The 18612-nt window shown below is 38.1% G+C and overlaps 2 protein-coding genes across 2 annotated transcripts; one reads left to right on the forward strand and one right to left on the reverse strand.

Annotated features, from left to right (window-relative positions):
- Positions 1-1462, reverse strand: her7 (hairy and enhancer of split related-7). The gene is made up of 3 exons (XM_079872218.1): positions 1168-1462; positions 959-1054; positions 1-678 (listed from the first exon to the last, which is right to left on the reverse strand). The coding sequence occupies exons 1-3, from the start codon at positions 1210-1212 to the stop codon at positions 199-201; spliced, it is 621 nt and encodes a 206-aa protein (XP_079728344.1). The 5' UTR covers positions 1213-1462; the 3' UTR covers positions 1-198.
- Positions 1463-11103: 9641 nt separating this feature from the next.
- On the forward strand, positions 11104-13406 carry her1 (hairy-related 1). Its single transcript, XM_079872418.1, has 4 exons — positions 11104-11239; positions 11375-11470; positions 11555-11642; positions 12397-13406. Exons 1-4 carry the CDS (start codon positions 11198-11200, stop codon positions 13182-13184), a joined length of 1014 nt encoding a protein of 337 aa, XP_079728544.1. The 5' UTR covers positions 11104-11197; the 3' UTR covers positions 13185-13406.
- Positions 13407-18612: the final 5206 nt, after the last annotated feature.

The following is an 18612-nucleotide window of genomic DNA, read 5'->3' on the forward strand; positions in this document are numbered from 1 at the left end:
ATATATTGCCATGTTTATCATACACTATTTACACATTTTACATTTCCAATGAGATGTCAGATGATAAAATCAATACACAACATTTGATTTTTTGGAAATAAACATGTCTCTCTGCAACCTATTTTAGAAGAGATGAACCATGTCTGATTATTACACAAGCCCGCTATTTTTGAGTCCATGTCTCAGCCTCGATCTCTCTCAAGGCCAGGGTCTCCAGACCGTCTGACTGACCGCTGCTTGTTGCTGAGAGTCGGGCCGGCCCGTCGCACGCTGTGTGTTTGAGTGTGTGCTTCTGGATGGAAACCTGTTAGAGTCTGGCACAATGTTCCTGCAAGCGGATGGGAGTCTTTGTTTGCAAACAGAGTTCTGCTGCCGTGCGTGTGAATCTGGAGCCTGCGTTCTGGAGGACTTCTGGACTCTGACGCTGGTTGACATGCAGGGTCGAGACAGACGGTGACACATCGTCTCTGAGACAGAAGCTTCCAGTCCGTGGGAATCACCTTCATCCGACAGGAAACGGGCCGCTTTCTGAAGACATGAAGAAAAGCCGTCCACGAACTGGTGTTTCTCTCCTCCTTCCACATCCTTGGCTTTCTTGGCCTGAGCGACAGAGTTTTGCAGAAACAGGACGGTGTATTCCAAGATCTCTGCTTTCTCTAGTCTTCTTTGAGAAGGACTCTGAAAATGAACGAGGAGAATTTAGACCAACTCTTAGAGAACTCTTATCATAGGCAAATAAAGGTTCTATATTGATGGTTCCATAAAGAACCTTTAACATTCGTGGAATCTTTCCAGTGCACAAAAGGTTATTTATAGTGGAAAATGGTTATTTTAAGAGCTGTTTACTGAAAATGGTTCTTCTATATGGCACTGCGGTGAAAACTCCTTGTTGGAAGCTTTATTATTAAGAGTGTACAAGCTTATTATGTTGAGAGATGAAAAAGCATGCTGTTCTTACATTGTGCTCAGGGCCTTGCAGAAGAAGAGTTCTCAGGTTCTCCAGACTCCGATTCATTCTTTCTCTTCTCCGTCTTTCTACCTGAGGCTTCAACAGCTGCAGAAAACATTAAGACTAGTGTCAGTGGACAGGTCGGGGTTTACAAGCTTATGCCAGGCTGCAATGTTAGAGTTTTGAGATTAGATTCATGCACAGAAATAAATATTTACCTTTCTGTCCATTTTAATGGTCTCAGTCTCTCCAAGGATTTTCATTACACGAGTGCTCCAAACAATGGTTTATATCAGTGATGGTCCAGTAAAGATCCGAGGTCTCTTCAGTGAGGTCTGCTGGGTAAAGATCTCTCCTCGAGCGCGCAGACAGTGAGTTGCAGGTCTGAAACAGAGCTCAGGTATTTATAGGCTTCCAGGCGCGCGTGGCCACAAACCACGCCCACTATCTGTCACAGACTGAACGTGAACGCGCACTGCGCTCGTGCAGTTTGTTCCTAGCTAAAAACAAAACTCTCAAAAAGATATAGGCTATATTATTAAAAGTTATTGTAATGTTGAAGATCATACCTATAAGCTGTAGCCGGTTAATAGTAATCACGGACATGGCTGAAGTCGAAAGCATCAGAGTAGGCTAATATCGCGTTCTGGGTACAGTCTTACAGATTTATTACAAATAGCTACCTATTTTTTACCTATTACTGTAGTTAGCTAACATATAATCTCCACTGAATTGGTTGAAGACATTCAGGCCGATTTTAGATGAAAAGCACTGATGGCACACGCTCACTGACACCTAGACTTCCGTGGGCACGTGCGCGCATGAGGAAACACCCTCAGTAAATATGCATATCAATCGCCCTGCACGCGCCGCTGGTGACACAGACGCCATTATAATAATAAAAAGCTCTCTTTTAATGTCAAGAGTCTTAGTTCCACTGTTGGAAACATGCCGCTGTTCTTCGGCTTGGTTTCGAATTATAGCCTATTTTGAACGTTTTCCTCATAACTGTACCACATAATTAATGCAGCAAAAACAAAAAATACAACTGCAATCTTTAAGCCTGCATGCGTTGCAGTGATGTTATGAAGCGACCCCAAAGTTGCATAAAACAGCAGAAACAACTACATTATAAACCATTTTTAAATATGAAATATCAGCATGTTCATATAATTATCTGAATAGCATAAGGCTGCCGAGGCTGAGTCCAGTCCAGTTATGTTAGTTCCTTATTGACGCACGGCAGGATTGCTTTTATAAGGCTTCAAACGTGCCTTGTTTAAACTACATTTAAAGTCGCAATTATCCATTTTATAAAAAATAAATAAATTACATTTGGCAAGAATAGCTTTAGGCTATAAAGAAACAGGGGGACTGCTGTGCGTAATAATAAATGAGCGCGTGCCAATCCACGCTTTGTGGATTTGTTTTGCTCAAAAAAGGCACAACGTCGCAGTAGCCTAAACATCTGGGTACAATAAAATGTGTAAAATCTTCAGGGGGGAGCAAGGTGACGTGTATTCACACTTCTTTGTAATTCTGTAGGGCGCGTGCCGCGTGCCAACTTCACGCCTGTGAACAATGCGCGCGCGTGGACTGCAGCATCCACGTGTGCATATGAAAGCGTGCGTGAGCATTATTCATTGCACTGAAATCACTATGTTAATAGACTCTTGTTCATTAATGTTCTGAAGATAGCGTACATCCTTTCTTAGCGCGAAAAGTAATCAAAGCTTTAAAGATCGAGCTATAATGTTAGATCTGTAATACGAAGACAGCACGTGTCTAGTTCCCGTGGAAATACGACTGTTTGTTCACTGGACACGCTTCGCTAAAATATGCCTAAAGGTAAAGAAAGATGGAGAGGAATTTGACAAATATGATCTACACTATTTTGAGTGCTTTATCTCCACGCCTTCTATCGAGGTTGCAGAAAGTTCCTGATGATGCACCGCTCATATTGTGAATGTCAAAGCACGCATGGAAGTGATAAAAATGGAGACTATATGTGATCGCTGGCTGTGTTATAATGTTTATCGAAGAGTAGCGTGGGAACGTCTCTGTTCAGTGATAGCTAAAATCCCGACAGGTAATAAAACAGGACTGAGGTGTGAGTCCATGTTCCTAGGTGAGGTGTAAGCTGTTCGTGTTACTGCGAGAGCGTGGCTAAAACGCGTTCCCATCATAACACTCTTCAAATGATTGCCTGTTGGCGAATTTTAAATATTTACACAATTTCGTGCCCTTTGTGCAAGTTTAGTATTCTCAGTTTAGGCGATACAGCACTGCCGTGCATATTGTGAGTTTCTGTTTTTGGTACAGCCCGTTTGGATTTTTTTTCTCTCTGTACAAGTTCTTGGGGTTCAAGATTGGCCACTATTGACGCTAGTAAACCGACCCGAAATGACTCAAACGAAATCTGATCTAGTGAATTTTTTTTTTTTTTTTTTGAATAGGCTTTTCTGCCTTTATAACAGAGTGGAAATTATAAATTTCTCACTGTTGTTTACCGTTCTATTATTTTTTGCTCAATATCTATTAAAATAATATAGGTATAGACCAATATGCTAATATCCCCAGAGAGGCCGTCTGGTCTCACCTGCGCCTTCCTCATTCTCATGCGCGCAAACACACCAACCCTCACGCGCTTTAATGGCCCTGCGCGTGCCAGTTGCTTTAATCTCGGCCTTTTGAGTGCAAATGTCTAATGGGTGTCGCTAAGTAAAATAAGAACAAAGACATGCAGAACAATATTTAGAAACTAAAAAATAATATCATCCCAATAACTTCGGTAGGCTATACACAAGATCATATTAACTTCATGGTCTGATGGAAGGCAATCTATAAACGGCTAATCATCGCCAAGGTGAAGAAAGTGAAGAGTGTATGTGAACGCAGACTGCTCTGTGTTCTCGTGTTTATTGGAGAGAAGCGTGGGAACCATCTCTGCGCTCGGCTAATAATGTACAAATTCTGACAGGTAATAAAAAAGAGCTGAGGTGTGTGAGCAGTGCGTGTTACTCGGAGAGAGTGCTTAATAGCTGGTTCCCATCATAACACTCTTCCTATTCTCTGTAGGGTATTGTCGAGATTTAAATGTTTACATAAGCGCGCAAAATAAAACTTTTTAAAATATTGTGTATCGACAGAGAAGCTTGATGTTGTCTTTTACAACAACAATTATAGCGTTATGTGTTGTGTTGTGTTGTTCCAAATTTAAAAAAAAGTTCATTGTTCAAATTTATAATTTTATTAAACTCATTAAACCAAACCAGATTAAATCAAACCAAGTTTGACAACACACCCGAGCATGCTTCGCCCGTGCACGAGCATGGCAAGTTTGCACTGCACAAAAGTTATGGAAGCGCATTTCCGCAATTAAAGAAAAAAAAAAAACATGCTCTGGTAAGTCATTATTATGTCCTACTGTGTCATAATTATGAGCAGAAAATGTGAAATTATGGCATAAAGTCATATGAGATAAAAAAAAAAAGTAATACTTGTGAGATTAAAATTCGATAATAAAACTCCATAAAAAGACATAATTTCGACTATTCATCACATAATTATGACTTTCCATAGCATTATTTTTTTCTTATTAAATGGGCTTCCATACTAAACAGACCGGTGGAGCAATATAAATCTATAAATATGTATAATTGTATACCAGCAGGGGGCGAAGGCAACGGGTCGTTTGTCCAAAACAGGTTCATCGACACACGGTTGGTGTTAACAAAATGTGTCAATGGACCCATAAGAATAGAAGCACGCAGAGAAGGACATGTGCCCTGTTTTAATACAGTTTCCCACGGGAACTGCTGCATAGCACTCAGTAAAACTGGGCCTGAAAATATAACACAGAAGGGGGAAAAGTAAATATCTAAAATAGGATATTCATAATTAATTATGAATTACTAATTTTTTAGTATCTTTACACATAGCCTACACACATGTAACCACAAATTATAAAGAAAGCTTAATTGCCTTTCCATCAAGACTATTCAGATAAAGCGCATGAACCACACTGGTGGGGGTTTCAAATATTACTTTGACCTGTTAATAAACAGTCACAGCTTTTTTTGTGTGTGTGTGTGTGTTGGAGTTAGGGTTCCTTATTGCTTTTTTGTTGTTGTTAAATCTGTAATGTCAAAAAAATTACCGGTTTTCTGGGGAACTCTCAGCAAGTTCTTAATATGCTAAATATAAACCTTTAAACTGGTAACTGGTCTCTTATTATACCCAATTTCTTTTCATTTTTTTAACAAAAGGTATAAGTGAGACCAGTTGAGGATATTTCTCTCCTCTTCTCCACTAAGCAAGAAGAGATATTCAGTTTGGTCCATAGTTTTCAAATATTACTTTGGTTTAAGCATACACATGCCCAAACAATATCCCATGACTTCATATCACATTGTCCTTTTAACATTGTGAAGGCTCATACACTGTCCTATAACATAAGTTATTTTACACCTGCAGAGAGAAACTGCCAACCAATTACATCAAAATACACCCATTATAATAGACTATATGAAGATATCATATATAACCCCATCGCCAGAAAAGTTGGGATATTTTGTAAAATGCAATAAAATCAAGAATCTGTCATTTGTTAATTCTCTTGAACCTTTATTTAACTGACAAACGCATAAAGAAAATATTTCCAATATTTTCACTGACCAATTTCATTGTATTTTAAACACATTGTGATTTTGATGGCTGGAACACACTCCAAAAGAGTTGGGACAGAGGCAAAATAAAAGTGAAAAGATTATAGACTATCCAAGTTAACATGTTTTTAACAGTTCAATGAGCCGGTGAACTGGTAATAGTGAGAGTATCATGGGTGTAGAAGGAGATTGTCAGTCAAGGCCATCATGGCTCACAACTCTGTGCCAAATATCATGAGAGATATCATGATTGTCAAATAATTCTGAAATCACATTTCTCAATGCAAGATTGCAAAGTATTTCTTTCACCATCTATCATACATGATATTTTGAAAAGATTCAGGGAATCCAGAGAAATCTCAGTCCTGCAAGGCAGGAAACCTCTGTTGAATGTGCGTGACCTTTGACCCCTCAGACAGCACTGCATGATAAACCATCATGTTACAGTATTAAATACAGACACATGTGCTCAGGAGAACTCTGGAAAACACTGAACTCAGTCTGCCTCTCGAATCTCTGTTACTCAAGGAGAAACTATACATCAGTTCAATGCAGAGATGCTGGAGAGTTCTCTGAGCCCGAGCTCATCTCAGATGATCCGAAACACTGATGAGTCCATGTTTCAGACAGTTTATGGGGAAATGGACATCGAGGTCTCAGTCTCAAAGACGAAAGGGATCATCCAGACTTCATCAGTGACAGGGAAGCAAACATCTGTCATGAGGAGCATCAGTGGAAACGGCACGAGTGACTCGCATGTGTGTGGAGGAAACACTGATGTGGAGGAGAACATCGGGATTGAACAGAGACATATACTGACATCAAGATGACATCTTTCCTGGGAAGCAAGACAAAGCCAGGCCTCATGCACTGGTTTTGTACACCGTACAGTGGACGTGCCCGACTGCAGTCCAGATCTGTGTCTTATCAGGTGAGATTGGGCAAAAAATCCTCTTTGCAAAACGGCAACAATTATATCCTCAATTCCCAAACGATTAAACAGTGTAATTAAAAGAAAAGGTGACATGACACAGTGGGAAACATGCCTCTATCCCAACTCTTCATGTGTTGTAGTCATCAAATCAAAATGTGCTTATATTTACAAAAGGCAATTAAGTTGGTCAGTACTAAACATTGGAAATCTGTTCTTTATACTTTTGTCAGTTAAACAAAACAGATTCTTGAATTAATTGCATTTTACAATATGTTTGAACTTTTCTGGAAATGGGGTTGTATTTAATCAGATCAATATTCAGCTATTACTTATTATACGGTTAATAATGTTCTTTAAAGCACTATTAAAACTTTCCATTCATGGTTCTTCTGCACCAAAAAGGTTTCTGCTGTGCTTACAATCCGAAGAACAGTTCCTAATCTGGAACTTCCAAACCATTTTTATTAAAAGAGATAGATAGATACTGTAAAAAAAATAGAATTTTAGTGGGGTGTGTCAAGCTAATAGCCATGCTTTTGGGTATTTACTTTCTTCACATAGTCAAAGATTTATATGAACCATTTAATTAAACAATATTATCGACTATTTGAAATAAGTTTTAAGCAGGCTCACACTCTAGTGGAAACGTTACATTCAACATAATAAGAAAAGTGCAGGATCAATTCCCAGGCATTAAAATATTAAAATTTCCCCCGGTTTCACAGACAAGATTTAAGCAGTCTCAGACTAAAATACATGTTTGAGCTTTTTTAACTGAAAGCATCTGTAGTGAAACATCATATTTTTTTCTTTTTTAAATAGGCGTTTCTTTATTACAGCGTGAAAATCAAAAATTTTGCACTGCTGTTTACTGTTCTATTATTTTTGCTTAATATTAAAATAATGCAGGCAGGCCTACATATAGACCAATAGCGTGCTAATATCCCCAGAGAGGCCGTCTGGTCTCACCTGCGCCTTTCTCATTCTCATGCGCACAAACACATCAACCCTCAGAAAGCAACATATCATCTCCTTTTACCTTTTACTTATTTGTAAGTGTAATAAGGCACCAAACCAATCAAGCCATCTTGCAAGTACACTTGAAAGTTTCCTGAAGCCCCCTAGTGGGCCGTGTTAACACATAGGCTTTAAGATGTTACTAGTGCTTAGACCTCAAGCCAGATGATCCACGAATGCATGAAATATCTCTTCTACTAAAAGGTCCCTCTGCTGCTGTGTGTGTGCATCTGCTCAGTGTCCAGCCGAAGCCTAATGAGCACAACGATGGGTCAAGTTCATTGTGCGAAACAAATGGCAGCTATGGGGCAAAGTGAACCAAATGCTGTGGGGTAAATTGAGCCAGCGTTTTAACGCCCACCATTAGGCACTGAAGTTAAATTAAATCTCTGAAGTATAAACTGGTATAATTTCTATGCAATATTATGCAACTGGTTTACTTCAACATATGTTGTTGTTGTTTTAGTTTATTTGATAGGGACAGTGTACAAGTACACCAAATCCTTCTCTGATGAGAACCAGAAGATGCTTTTCACCATTATCATATACATCTTTCCACCTGTAGTTCCTAATGGCCTAACATGTGCGACATTGCCAAAAAAGCTATGCCAAGAATCTTTTGATTAAAATGTTTATTAGTTTCATTGACATTTATTTATTCATTCTAACTCAGTTTTTATTTAATTTGAACAAACTCTCTGTCTGTTTTTGGAAAGGTTGCAACTTTGGTGGTCAACATATTGTTTCAGAAATGCATAATTTAAAGATATTTAAATTTAAACTTAATTTAGTTAATTTTATATTTGTTATAGCTTTAAGAAAAGAAATGCATATATGTAAAAGGAAATTTGATTATTAAATAAGTTTTCAAAAGAGGAAAATTATCTTTAAAATTTCACATAAGTTGGAATCAGATTCATTTACTAGATGGTGCAACTTACCCACTGACTCAACTTACCCCTAACCTGGGGCAAATTGACCCACATTTGTCATAGATGCATTCTGAACATTTAAAATGATAGGAAACATCCTGAATTTAGGCTACTTTACTTTAATTGTATCTGCCACAATTTCCCTTAGCCAATCTTGAGGACTCACACTGAAAAAAATGATTCGTTGAATTTAATCAATTTATTTATCGTAAGTAGTTGCACACAATTGATTTTAGCTACATTTAAACAAATGCATTAAGTTGAACTAAAATTGATCATAATTTTTTTAATTAAATTCAACGAATCATCTTACCCCACTCTCCCCTATCTTTTATCACTGATTAATCCCTTAGATTGAGCAATTGCAATAAACAATTGCCATAATCATTTATTTAATAAAATCCAGAAATGTTTAATTTTCATGTTTAGGCCATTCTGGTGAACCCAATTTCTCAACTCCTGGATGCTGGCAAAATTTCGACCAAGTTCAACACATGCAAATCTGGCGGTTTAAGATGTATCCCACATTTTCTAATTCTTTTTTCCAGAGCTTTCAGTCGTGTTTACTGTGTGTTCAGCGGGCGCGTGCTCACACATGCTGGAAAGCGTGTGTGATTCACACCTCAGTGCAACAGGCGCTCAAGTGCCGACCGCTTCCACGTGCCCATCTGCTCTCTCCAGCAGTGCTAACTTTTACATTTGACTAATTGCTCGACGGTCGGTCATCAGACAGCAGGGATGCATATCAGTAACCAACAGCTGAATCCCAATGGTTTTGCACTGAACAAGATGATTCTACTAAATTACTCAAACACTTTGCATCTTCCATACAAAGCAACTTCAACGTCCGATTTCCGTAAAAAGAACAATCGAGGCGACCAGAGAAAGTTTCACATATAGGATTTCCTCATCTCGGACCCTTGGCATTCATAATGTAAAGCCAACATCACAATAACTTTTGGAAATCCAGCAGCTTAGACATGTTCTTTGGTCAATGCTGAGTTTTGTCACTCTTAAGTTATCGATTGGTTTTAGTTTATGATTAAATTGCAATGAAAAGCGCGCGACCGTTTGTCCATAGACCTCACGCCATATTCACTGTTAAAGAGACGTGTTAAAAGAATCATAATGCTAATGGAATTATGAGTGAGGTGTGTATGATGCCACCACTTTACTTGACCAAACAGTAAACTTTCCCACGGGATTTTCCATAAGGTTAGACTTAGGCATGGGGTCAAAAAGTGAAGCAACACATGGCCAGAAATAGCCTAATTTTAGTGACCTATATTGTCAATTTAGGAAGAGCAACATATTCCTTTGACGTTAGCCTTTTCATTAGTGGGCATGTGAATGAAACCAAGTGGCGTTTTGCAACATCTAATCTCCTATTTGCCAGCATTTATTGTGTAGACTTTCGAATTATGAATAATTGTTTCTTTGTTTTAAATGACACGCACCAAAAAAAAAACAAACAGCAGAAACTCAAATAGGCCTATTGGCATGAGCTAAAGATGGCATTTAAAAGTTGTGCTTGAACATATGTCTACTTTAATATTTTATGCATATCAAATGGCACATTACAAGTTCAGCTCAACTATGTTTCCTATATTTGGTGTTTGCTCGTTTCTGCAGTGAGCCCGCTTCAGGTGCGAAGGCCATTAATGCACGAAGATGTTGAGCATAATGAAATTCTAAACGCCTCTGAAAGGTTGAGTATTCTAGTCTGGCGCTGTTAGTGTGAGTGTGTTCGTTTTTACACATGTGTAGTGCCATAATATTCTGTTCCCACGAGAAAAACTGAAGTCTCCCATCGCACTTACACGGCTTTTTTAACATTTCATTTTTTTTTATTTTTTTTTTAACGAAAATCTGCTTGAAAACAAAACATTTTAGTGAGAAATTAATCAAAGACCAACATTAGCTATCAATACTAAACAAAATATGTGTATTATATAATTTTAAGATAGAAAATAGTTGACCGCTTAACGTGAATTATATTAATAGCATACGCGAGTTTTCATAATAAAAGACAATTTTGCTTTTGGAACATTAGGCTAAACATTAAATTGTTACGGGGGGAAATAAGTAGCCTAAGTTTGGTTTTGGTTGGTCAGAGGTCGTGAACTTTAACGGGAGGAGCGTGTTGGTAAATTGAGTGTCAAGAAGATTGTGTTCAAAATACACTGCGATTTGACTCTGTATTGACTTATTGGCGCAATAAAATGAACAAACTAGCCCATAAAAGCATAAGCGTTCTATTATGATTGGTTATTCTAAGCAAACTTCTAATGGCATTTATGATATGTGCAGTTTTCATTACCATGCGTTTATATTCACATTATATTATTATATTCAGATAGGCACGCTATTCGTAGGCTATAAAACTAGCTTGGCAAGTGTTTCAGTTTTCTCGCTTAATATCTGCTGTTAATTGTTCTTTGATTTAACCTAATCGATTTATAGTTTCTTATCTTGGAATATATTAAAAGTATAATTGATAACAGCAGAAAGCCATAAGGGGGGGCACGACCATACGGTCACGCGTCATTGACACCTCGTCACCACCAATGACAAGCCAGCATCCCCAATAAAGGCCAAGGTTCGCGAGGACTTTTTTCACAGTAGAAGAATTTTCTCAAGCAACACAGAAAAACGGGAATATACGATTGCTGGTTTATTTCATAATCTTCGACAGAGCATGGTTACTCCAAAAATGGCAAGTCGACGACCAACCAAAAGAGTGAGTAGCCTATTTCTTTCTTATGTCATAATATAGTGAGGAGTTTTTTTCTTTTTTTAAATTAAAGTAATAAAAAAATGGTTTTACGTTTTCAATATATGACTAAATTAAATATCTATTTTGTGCTCCGTCTAGATCTTGAAACCGGTTATCGAGAAGAAACGGAGAGACCGGATTAACCAGCGTTTAGATGAACTGCGAACGCTTCTCCTGGATAACACTCTAGACACGGTAAGAAAGGAAATCCAGTTTTTAATATTAACATGAGCACTAGAATGTTTCAACAACATAATGCGTTTACATTCACTTTTACAGCGACTTCAAAACCCCAAACTGGAGAAGGCTGAAATTCTGGAGTTAACCGTTGAATACATTAGGACAAAAGCTGCGAGAATTAGTCAAGGTAAGATTTCTATCTATACTTTATTAATTGAAGATTATATACTCATATTTTATATCTTAAAATTATGTTGTTGACCTTATTTTGTGTAGGCTACATCTCTAGATTAAAGGGATAGTTCGCCCAAAAATGAAAATTCTGTCAAGTTGTTCCAAACCTGTATGAGTTTCTTTCTTGTATTGAACACAAAGGAAGATATTTTGAAGAATGTTGGTAATCAAACAGTTGACTTGACACAACAAAAAATACTATGGAACTCAATGATTAGTACCAACATTATTCAGAATATCTTCTGTGTTCAGCAGAAGAAAGAAATTCACACAAGTTTGGAGCAACTTTAGGGTAAATGATGGCAGAATTTTCATTTTTGGGTGAACTATCCCTTTAAGTGCTGATTTGATATTTGCGTTTCCTCTGAGTGTGATGTTTCTAATTGATTTTATGTCTCTGTCTCCTCCCCCCTCCCTATTTATCTTCTCTTTCTCAATCATCTAACCCCAAAATAACTTACCTCACACTCTGACTTTCCATTCCGGCAATCAATAAACCAAAACCATTTACTCCTAAATGTTCCTTTAACTTTGCTTTAAATTCTCGATTTCTCAAACGTTCCTTTGAATGAACCTTCAATAACAACCATAAATCAATTCTGTCTCACCTAAACACTCTATTAACCCCTTCCTCTTCTTGCTTTTGCACTTTTTCCCTCCCTTTCTTTTCCTCTTTTGTACAACTTTAACTCCACGTCCCACCTCAGGCGACTCTAGCAAAGACCCAGACCCACACGATGCTAGCGCTCCGACTCTGCTCTCGTCGAGACCCCGTGTGCGTTTCGCCTCAGTCCCCGAGCCCATCAATGCCCAGACACAGATGCCTTCCAATCCAATCTACAAAGCCGGCTTTAAGGAGTGCGTCTCCCGCCTGGCCAGCTTCATCGACTGTGTGGATCCTTCTCAGCGGGACGGCTTCGTTCAAGGCCTGTGTCACCACCTCGACTCCTACAGCAACACTCTCCCCCAAAGCAGGGTTTCCAGCAGCCAAGCGTCCCATCATCATCATCCATGGATCCCCAATGCCGAGCTGACGTGCAGATCAGACGTCCCAATGAGAGCCAACACCGAGCCCTTTTCCTACACCAATAGTTTGTATCCCACATCTTTTATGCTCCACCACGCTCATCCCACAGGACAGTCCTTAACACATCCCTACCTTTCCCCTCCGTACTCCATCTCTCCTCCACCTTCTCCTTGTTACTCGAGCAGCTCTCCTCCTTTCTCCAGCTCTCCCACATACGTTTCGATACCCTGCCATTTCTCTTTCCCTCCCACCATCTCACCACTCTCCAGCGACTCTTCATCATCCTCCTCATCATCATCATCCTCTTGGAGTCTCCCAACCCCTGTAGTCCCAGGTCCTCATCTTCAGGTCTCTGTGGGATCCCCAACTCCAGTGCGTCCCACCGGCTCCATTCCCTCCAGCCAACCCCGGACTCTGAGGCGAGCTCTGTTCCACAACCAGACACACGCTCTGTGGAGACCCTGGTGAGCAGAACTCAAACACTAAGAGACTTAAAGCTCAGCAGTTCGACACGAGCAACATCTTCCCATCAGAGTTCCCCCGGCTTCACATGGAAAAGACTTCTTGGTCTCACATGTAAAGGTGAAGGTGAGAAACATTAGGAGCTCTGTGATGATCTCTGTGTGACGACTGTTCATGGATGTGCTTCCCCATTCCCACTGTCACATTCCTTTGTTCTGCAAACTATTTTCCTACCTAAAATTCTTTATTTTGTACAAATTGTGTAAATATATTTATTTTGTCCCTATTGTACATTGTATAAATTAATCGTGCTTTTTTCACTTATTAAATCTATATAATTTTGTTAATTTGTATGACTCCTCTTTATACACACACTCTATCAACGTCGTCATCTTTTTTTTTTCTTGGGTCATAATGTCAGGAATAAATTTATGAACAAAGACAAATTGCAATCTGCTGGTCAAAAACACTGTTCCCATTTATGAGGTGACCAGATTTCTGGGGGTCATTTTCAGTGATCAAAAATGCAAGTGAAATCTCATTTATTATCTATGTTCCATATAGGCTACTGTTATTATTATATTTATGATTATGTTTGCTGGTCAGACTGACCCTAACTGGTTTCACCAAAAATCACTATGAAAACAGATTGAAACAGTATTCTGTTATAACAAAATTATAACTTAGCAAAAACACATTGCAAATAAAATTATGAGAACATAATACTGCATTTAACATATATATTTAAAACATTTTCTAATTGTATTTAATATTTTCACAAACTGTGAATATACATGGCCTATAGTAATTACACTTTTTTTCTCCAAATGTTATTTTATGTTTGTGCTTATTGTAAATGGACCTCCACCATCCCTAATCGGCTTCTTTTGCATTTTAGGCTCATTTTGAGCACTAAGCATGTGCTTTCTGCAAATGTAATTGTTGCAAGTCTAATTGGTTGAATTATTATTATTATTATTATTATTATTATTATTTGTGTGTGTGTGTGTGTGTGTGTGTGTGTGTGTGTGTGTGTGTGTGTGCAAAACAACCCCACATATACAGGCCCTGTTATATAGTGCAACAGTATTACTTTAATTTAACATGAGTTAGAATGTAACTGACTACCTCAAAACCAATATTTGTCTCTTTGATAATTGATTATAACAGTGCTTGCTAAAGTCTCGTCGAACGTCCGTCATGGTTCGGAAATCTCTTTATTTACAGAGTTGGATGGATAGAGGAATTTACTTTTTATCTGACCTTTTAGATCAGTCAGCTCAGTTGCTTTCTTATGAAAATGTTAATGAATAAATGGACATTTCTTATTAAATATAGAGAATATTATTCTGTGAAGCATTCCCACAGATCTATTGATGTTAATGAGAAGCCATATGTTGCCCCTTAAAGTTTTTAATTTTTATGTCTATGTGGTGTTTTTAATATGCTTTAATTTAATAAAGACAAACCATATGCAAATTGATAAGATAACACCTTTGCTGAGTATTTTCTCCTTAAAACTGTAGTGAAAACGCAGTTTGTAATCGATGGTGTTTCTTACGTCGAGAAATACTACGTAACCAATCAGATCAATGTTCAGGCAGGCTTATATGACCGCTCTGAAGCAGTGGAGTCAAGAGAAATCCAGGTTATCCCGATGTATTTTTCTGTTGATATGAAAAATCAGGTAGGGCCTAGATATAGCAACGGGGAATTATATGATATTACGATGTTATGATGAATTATTGAGTTGTTCAAAGCGTTTGTAAGGATGCTGATTTTAAGAAGGCTACGATGGTTTGTGTAACATTAGTAACACATTATTAACTGTTTGATAACATAGTCAAGCAAAAGGCTAATAATATTAATTACCGTTATGTGTCCGACGTTGTAGAGAGATACATAAAATGCATTACCATTCTGATACATCGACTAGTAGACGATGAGTGATTGGAGGCGGGGCTCATTTGCATATTCATGACTCTGTGTATATTAAATGAAGCAAGGATTGAGCTATGTTCAAGCTTTAAGGCATGAATAAAACGTTTAAATATGTCATTTTGGTGATCAAATATGAGTTTTAAGGGATACAATTATTGACTACAATTGAACCCGTACTTCATTTAGCCTAAATGGGGTGGACATTAACAGTAAAAAGTTCAAAGTTCTTCATAATATTTATGTTAGTAATTAGCTATACTTTATCAAAATGTATGATATTGATTAAAATAGCTCATTTTGTTCAGATCAGCCAGAAAAAAAAAGAGAGAGAAAAAAAAAAACATATTTTTTTGAGTGTTTCCATTCCAAAAAAAATCTGGGAAGATTATTATTGCTTTGATGATTTTACCAAAGATGTTATTATATAGCCTATTTTGAATAAAAAATGCATCTGTTAATTTTATGATGACTCTTATGATTTTATTTGGTAAATTTCATATTCAAAAAAGAAATAATTCTAAACCTTGCCTGATTTTTGCTGATTTTCATTTGTATATTGAGTCTCTCCAATGTAGGCTATTGATATAAAAAGATGTAGAGATACAATTATTTGCTAAAGAGTTGAATGTCTACATGGTCTTCATGTTAAAGTAGAGTAGCTCAACCAAGTAATCACTGTAGCTCGCACAGCTCCCTCTGTTGGTGAAAAATGATCACTACTACACGACTGTTCTGACACAGCAGTCTGATGTAAGTCGGGCTCTTTATTTTGCGTTTTGGTTTGAACGTGCTGTAAAATGCGGACATTTCCTGGGACAGGACTCCAAAAACCGGGACTTTGACCTCTGGTCTAACATCTAACCCTCGAAAACGAAAAATACTGCAACAATTGTAACATTACAAAATAATAGATTCGTTTTATGCCTCACGTGATATATTAGCCTACTTATGTTCGTAGCTAGCCTGGGAAAACCCAGACAACTTCCGGCAAATTTAGATTTGCTCTGCAAGTAGTCTGGCAAAGAGCCCATTCAAGCCCATTTCTAATCCCTCGAAATCGAGGCACCAATCAGTAACTTTGGGGAGGGCTTTACACAATGACGATCGCTCTGATTGGTTTTACGTATCCAATTGCGCCCAGAGGCATTTGAGCGACGTCCGTTCAACTTTTAAATGCATTATTATATTCAAATTGCAAACACATGAGGACAGTCTCCATGAAAGACCCACTGGCAGATGAACGTGCTACTACATTTCTCTCCGAAACGGTAGGAAATTAAATTAAATTTTAATTTTAACTGTGACAAGATGATTGACAGGGCAGTTTACGTGACAGGATGCACGCGACAGATCCGTCCGATAAAGATGACGAAGTAGCCTAGTATGTCCCAATGCTTACCTACGACGATTGCTCTGATTGGTTTTAGATCTATCTAATTGCGCCCAGAGGCATTTGAGCGACGTCCGTTGGTGACGCCCCTTTGGAAATGAGTTATTAATGAAGCTTTGCCAGACCATAGCTCAGTTACTACTGAGAATGGTCTGGTTTTAACCAGGCTAGTTCGTAGCCAGATATATGGCAAATTCCAAACAGAAGTGAGCATCCCTATTCCCTACTCCCTTGTAAGGGCAGAGCCCTGTACTGTGGACTTTGGAGTGAGCATGGCAATGTAGTTTAAAGGTGCATTGTGTAATATTTAGGAGGATCTGTTGACAGAAATGCCATATCATAAACATAACTATGTTTTCAGTGGTGTATAAAGACCTTACTTAATGAACCATTATGTTTTTATCACCTTAGAATGAGCCATTGCTATCTACATTGAAATGTGGCCCTAAACCAGGGTTCACCAATCTTGGTCTTGGAGGGCCGCTGTCCTGCAGAGTTTAGCTCTAACCAGCTCCAACACACCTGTTTGAAAGTTTAGTATGCCTAATGAGATAGCTTTGATTAGCTGGTTCAGGTGTGTTTAATTGGGGTTGGAGCTAAACTCTGCAGGACAGCGGCCCTCCAGGACCGAGATTGGTGAACCCTGCCCTAAACGGACAAACGCGTTTCGTCACTATGTTGTTCTTCGTGCAAAGAAGCTAGCTAAAGTCAGTGCATAAAACACTGACACAATGATAAATAAGTAACAATAATATTCGCAATAACATCGTTTTACTGAATAATTAAAGGTTGGGTATAGAATTGTCTAAAGAACTTTTTTTCAAATTGGCTTAAACTGTCTTTATATACCAATACATAATTAAAATGTAAGTACTTTGAAAAAGAGAGTATAAAAATTGAGTGACTATAGTGTATTTAATCTTCAAAAAACACAGCTCATTAATTCCTACCGGGACGAAACAAGTGATTGGCTTGCGCGACTGTCACTCTCCGTCGCCATGACTACCGCTGCTATTACTGGCTCTGCCCACGTGCGCGTAGTCGCGCACCCGTTTTTAGGTGGGAGTGAATGGAATTAATGAGCTGTGTTTATTGAAGATTAAATACACTAGAGTCACTCAATTTTTTATACTCTCTATTTCAGAGTACTTGCATTTTAATTATGTATTGGTATATAAAGACAGTTTAAACAAATTTGAATAAAAGTTTTTTTAGACAATTCTGACCTACCCAACCTTTAAAGGGTTAGTTCACCCAAAAATGAAAATTCTGTCAGTAATTACTCACCCTCATGTTGTTCCAACCATGTAAGTCTTTCGTTCATCTTCGGAACACAAATTAAGATATTTTTGATGAAATCTGACAGAATTTTGACTCCTCCATAGGCTTCCAGTGTGACCGAAACTCACCGGCCCAGAATAGTTATTAAAACATCGTTAAAATAGTCCAAGTAACTACAGTGGCACTACATTAAGTTTATCATGCGACGAGAATACTTTTTGTGCGCAAAAACAAACAAAAATAACGACTTTATTCCACTTTTCATTTCCTTCTCTCTGGGCCTCGTAGTGTTTTTGCGCTGCGCGTCTGTGTTATACGTCATCACGCATCACACACATGACAAGCGTCGACCAATAGTGAGCCTACGTGGTGACGTGTAACACAGACGCGCTGCGCAAAAACACTACGCGAACCAACTAGACATCCAGAGAGAAGGAAATGAATAGTGGAATAAAGTCGTTATTTTTGTTTGTTTTTGCGCACAAAAAGTATTCTCGTCGCTTGATATACTTAAGATTGAGCCACTGGAGTCACTTGGACTATATTAACGATCTCTTTAATAACTTTTCTGGGCCAGCAAGTTTCGGTCACACTGGAAGCCTATGGAGGAGTGAAACATGGCTCAGATTTCATCAAAAATATCTTAATTTGTGTTCCGAAGATGAACGAAGGTCTTACGCGGTTGGAACAACATGAGGGTGAGTAATTACTGACAGAATTTAAATTTTTGGGTGAACTAACCCTTTAAGTGAACACAATTTCTTAATTAATATTTATGAAACCTCATTGGTTAAAGGTGCAGTGTGTAATTTTTAGTGGCAT

This window comes from Squalius cephalus (assembly GCF_949319135.1).
Source record: "Squalius cephalus genome assembly, chromosome: 5".
NCBI lineage: Eukaryota > Metazoa > Chordata > Actinopteri > Cypriniformes > Leuciscidae > Squalius > Squalius cephalus.

Bases quoted from the DNA above. Each gene is read 5' to 3' on its own strand.
- her7 (XM_079872218.1), bottom strand. From the start codon at position 1,212: ATGAAAATCCTTGGAGAGACTGAGACCATTAAAATGGACAGAAAG. The intron at 1,055-1,167 runs GTAAATATTTAT...TGTTTTCTGCAG, and splicing joins CCATTAAAATGGACAGAAAG to CTGTTGAAGCCTCAGGTAGA. The intron at 679-958 runs GTAAGAACAGCA...GTTCATTTTCAG, and splicing joins TGCAAGGCCCTGAGCACAAT to AGTCCTTCTCAAAGAAGACT.
- her1 (XM_079872418.1), top strand. From the start codon at position 11,198: ATGGTTACTCCAAAAATGGCAAGTCGACGACCAACCAAAAGA. The intron at 11,240-11,374 runs GTGAGTAGCCTA...TGCTCCGTCTAG, and splicing joins GTCGACGACCAACCAAAAGA to ATCTTGAAACCGGTTATCGA. The intron at 11,471-11,554 runs GTAAGAAAGGAA...TCACTTTTACAG, and splicing joins TGGATAACACTCTAGACACG to CGACTTCAAAACCCCAAACT.